A 4,224-nucleotide genomic window follows, 5' to 3' on the forward strand; every position below is an offset into this window, starting at 1 on the left:
CTTAGGTTTCACTATACAATTTCTATTGTTTGTAGATTAACAATAGTGCCATTTATTTCTCTGCTTGCTCTGTACCTAGTATAGCACTTTACATACATTAATCTGATCTAACTCTCACAAAATCGTGTGAAATAGGTGTTATTATCTTTACATATAAGAGGGAAAGGGGGCTAAAACGGATTAATTCTATTCCCAAGGTCACAGTTAGAAAGCTAGCCCAGATCCGAAGAGTTCTTAAGCACTAGGCTGTATCTGCTACCCAGAGCTCCTTGAGGTTAGAGTTCGAGCGCGCACCTCAGACCTAGGTGCACCTAGTAAAGACACCTAGTAAACATCAGTTGAATAAATGAATGGATGACCTTTCACTTCACTGGAAAAGCACGTGATTACATCACTGGTAAACCTCCGAGCCCCCAGGGGGCGTGTGTCCAACTCAGCGCAGCAGGAATTTGTTGCGGAGGCCTAGCTTGCTCCGGTCCTCGGCTGGAGCTCAGCCAATCCCTGTGCTCTGATAGAGCGTTCGGTGGGCGGGGTTCCGGGCGAGGCCCCTTGGGCCACTGGGAAGGGCGACAAAGGTATTCCTGGCCAGCGGGCAGCGGGCGGGGGCTGACCGGAAGAGTGCGGCTGCGGCTCAGGTGAGCGTGCGGTCCCAGCCGATAGTTCCCTTCTGCGGTGTGGCTGCCGTGGCGCCGTGGCACCGTTGTCCCGGCTGCCGTGGCCGCCCGTTGTCCTGGCGATGGTTGCTGGCTTTGACCTCTGAGTTACTGGCCTGATGGCTCCCACTCTTCCTGAGTTTGGGGGGTCGAGCCTGGCCGCCCAGATGGCCCTCTGTGTCCAGGGCTTGTAGGTCTCAGGCACGTGGTTGAGGAATAACGCTGCCGACACTCCCATGACTGTGGTGGGATCGGGGCAGGGGACAGGGAGCCTAGCGGAGGGAGACGAGTAGACACTTGGACCCGACCTCACTTGCGCTCGCGTCTCTGTACTGGGCTCGAGTGACGGTCAGCATTAATCTTTTGCCCTCTTAGGTCACCTCTGCCTTGGTTGGCAATTCTCAAATCTCAGACTGCGGATTTGAGTCTCATTGGGCCTCTGGGATCGCGGAACAGGGGCAGGTTTGCCAGCAGCCCAGTTGACCTTTACCGGGCACTCAGGCCGCCTTCCAGCTCGGCTGGAAATAGGCGTCACAATATTTACGAGACACTTTTGCCTTTTTAATGTCACTACCCTGGAAATGAGTTGTTAGAACATCGAGCTTCTTGTAATCAGCAAAGGCCCCTGCTGTGTCCCCTGCTACCTTTTGAAGGCGGGTGGGTGGATGACTGCTGTGGTTTTACATTAGTGTGTTGCTTGAGCTGTCGTTCTTTCATTCAACACATTTTTTGGAGCATTTTATGCCAGGCCAGGAGGGAGGGATGGAGGAATGGATGGGGCACAGTGGGCCACAGGCATCCTCTTTGCCTTGTTGGAGCTTAAGGTGTTTTGAGGAATGCGGACAAGTAGGGTGGACCAGCACATTGCATGACACAGAGGAAGTTGTGTTAAATGAATTAATTGACTTATTTGTAAATGATTAGAATGTGAATAGGAGAACAGAGAGACCTTGTGCTACATGTGATAGGTAATAGTTGTGAACTTTGATAGTGTTTTAAGGAAAATTGGAAATCTGAATGGAGAGTTGCTTTTTAGGGAAAGCGTTTACTTAGAACTCGCTCAAAAGGTGGGGAGGAGGATGGAGAAGTACTAGGTTTGAGATTCTTCAGTGGTACCTCTTTTAACAACTTCTAAATTTTATAACTGCGCAAATATCTGAGTGTAACCTTAGAGTTTGCAGAAAAAGGAACTCTCCTAGGAAGTGAAATGCCAAGCTAATGGGGGGGGGGGAAACCCCATAGAAGCTCTCCCCAAATTCAGGATTTGCAGTGCATTCTTTCCATTAGAAAGAGCACAGGATTTGAAGTTGGAGGGCCTGGGTTCAAAATCCGTGGCTGTGCCATTTCTAGCGATTGTGGGCACATTACCGTCATGTCCCAGAGCCTTTGTGGCCTTAGACAGAAGTCTGGCTCATACCTCATAGAGGTGTTGGGAGGATCAGCTGGTGACTGGGGTGTGAATTGTCTGGCCAAGTGCTTGGTGCCAAGACAGAGGACCCAGAGGGGAATCTTGGAGCTGCTGCAGTTTTTTCCCTGCTGGTGGCCCATTATAGGCTTAGGTGCACAGAATGCTGAGATTCCTCCAAAGAGGATTAGACCCAAAGAGAAAAAGGGAGTCATCCTAACTTCGGTGAGGTTTTGATTCTTCACTTTAGACCAGAGGTAGCCACATTGCAGAAATATCCACAGGAGCACAAACGAGATGGTCTTTTAGTTGAGACTTTGGCGAGTTATGTAATCCTCTGAGAATGCCATTCACCTCAGGAAGTTGATGTCAGAGAAAGACTTCTTTCCCATTCTTTAAAAGTTGGCAAACTGGAGGGAAGGCGTGGGGCGAAGAACAGGTTTGAAGCTTCATTAGGTAAGGCCTAGAGGTCCCCTCATGGGGACCTCTCGGCCATACATGGTTGTGTAATTGTCAAAAAGTATCGTACATACAAGTAAAATGGAGAGTCTTCTCCCCTTCTCTAACATTTGAATCTTTTGAAATTTTCTAGATTGTTTTAGGGATCTAACTCTTGTATAAAGCAAGGTACCCTCTTGCATTACTCTGCATGGGATGTATGCTCAGTAAATTGTGCCAGGCTGCCTGGTAAGTGGGGAGCCCTGGCAGGTGGTCCGTGTGGTGGGGAGGGGGTACTGGTGTCCCGCTAATGCTGCCTTGTGCTCTTCTGCAGATGTCATGTGGCCTGTGCTTTGGACCGTGGTGCGTACTTATGCTCCCTATGTCACATTTCCTGTGGCCTTCGTGGTTGGGGCTGTGGGCTACCACCTGGAATGGTTCATCCGGGGAAAGGACCCCCAGCCTGTGGAGGAGGAGAAGAGCATCTCAGAGCGTCGGGAGGAGCGCAAATTGGACGAGCTGCTAGGCAAGGACCACACCCAGGTGTTGAGCCTTAAGGACAAGCTCGAATTTGCCCCTAAAGCTGTCCTAAACAGAAACCGCCCGGAGAAGAATTAACAGAAGACATGGGGCCATGTAGGTCCTTCAGTAGGCTGAGACTGGTCCTGCTACCATGTTGACTCAGCTCCAGAACCCACATCTGATTTGCTTTGTTGCTTATTCTGGCTCCTTCGGCACCACCCAGCCACACACAAACTGGCTGCTGGTCTGTGGTCAGGAAGACACACTAGCAGCTGAAGGGCCAGGTGAAGAGGAAGGCCCTGGAGGGGTCTGGCCTGCAGGCTGCGTCTGTTGTATGCTGGCCACACCTGCCTGGGCTCCCAGGCTTCTGGGCCCGCTGCTGGAAGTAGTGCTACAGAATGAACATTGGCTGTCCATCTCTGCGAGGAGGCAGTTTGGCTTCAAGCAGAAGTGCATGGGATTGGGGTGTTGCCTTAGGAGAGATACCACACGTCTAGTTCCCGTTTGCATGGGAAGAATTCAGATATCTTCCTGGCTTCCTTCACTCGTTTGCCCTGTCCTTTTGTGCTCACTCTTTCTGAAACCCTGTCCTACCAGCTCAGGAAGGGGGTTCCCTTGGGAAGGAGAGCTCACTTCTGTTCTTGGCGGCCCAGGCTCTTCATCTCCGCGCAGGTGAATTTGCCCAAATGTCACTGTCATTCACCTCCCATCACTGTGTAGCGCAAAATGTGATTAAAGTGGCATCCGAGAACCATAATAATCTAATCTGATCTCCCCGATGGTGTTTTGGGTCTCCTTAAGGGTTAGGCAAGTGCAGGCATTTCAGGATAGGATAACACTGGCCCTTAACTAAGGATTCCAGGGGCCTGCGAGCTGTGTTTTACTAGTGTGGTTGCTTTGGGTCCTGCGGGGGGGGGGGGGGGGGCCCCCCGCCCCGCGGGGGGGNGGGGGGGGGGGGGGGTGACTTCAGGTTGTGCAGGTTCTCAGGCGCTTTTCTGTCATGTTCAAGAGGCTTATTGGACCCTTCAGAGTCTAAGAGTAGATTGTGGGGGCTGAACAGCTGCTATCAAATTTTCCAGTTTTAAAAACACAGTCACACGTTCCTGTAAAAGTAATGTATATACCTTAGAGCATTTGCTAGGGATTTTTTTAAAAGGGCTCTAATACAACACCCAGAGCTCTGTTTTTTAACATATATTTTATTGA

At 50.7% G+C, this 4,224-nt stretch overlaps 1 protein-coding gene across 6 annotated transcripts; it reads left to right on the forward strand.

Annotated features, from left to right (window-relative positions):
• Window positions 1–525: 525 nt before the first annotated feature.
• On the forward strand, window positions 526–3,778 carry SMIM12 (small integral membrane protein 12). Of its 6 annotated transcripts, none has more exons than XM_037061482.1 (3): window positions 528–635; window positions 2,651–2,745; window positions 2,831–3,778. In XM_037061482.1, the coding sequence occupies exon 3, from the start codon at window positions 2,836–2,838 to the stop codon at window positions 3,112–3,114; it is 279 nt and encodes a 92-aa protein (XP_036917377.1). In that variant the 5' UTR covers window positions 528–635; window positions 2,651–2,745; window positions 2,831–2,835; the 3' UTR covers window positions 3,115–3,778. The 6 variants fall into 6 exon arrangements, with proteins under 6 accessions (XP_036917381.1, XP_036917377.1, XP_036917376.1 ...); XM_037061484.1 differs by lacking the exon at window positions 528–635 and adding an exon at window positions 918–1,001; XM_037061486.1 differs by lacking the exon at window positions 2,651–2,745 and having other exon boundaries at window positions 526–575.
• The last annotated feature ends 446 nt before the right edge of the window (window positions 3,779–4,224 follow it).

Source organism: Sturnira hondurensis, unplaced genomic scaffold (assembly GCF_014824575.4).
Source record: "Sturnira hondurensis isolate 20B ecotype Veracruz unplaced genomic scaffold, ASM1482457v3 Scaffold0013381, whole genome shotgun sequence".
NCBI lineage: Eukaryota > Metazoa > Chordata > Mammalia > Chiroptera > Phyllostomidae > Sturnira > Sturnira hondurensis.

What these genes read in the sequence shown, in the direction of transcription:
- SMIM12 (XM_037061486.1), top strand. Translation starts at nt 2,836, where the DNA reads ATGTGGCCTGTGCTTTGGACCGTGGTGCGTACTTATGCTCCCTATGTC.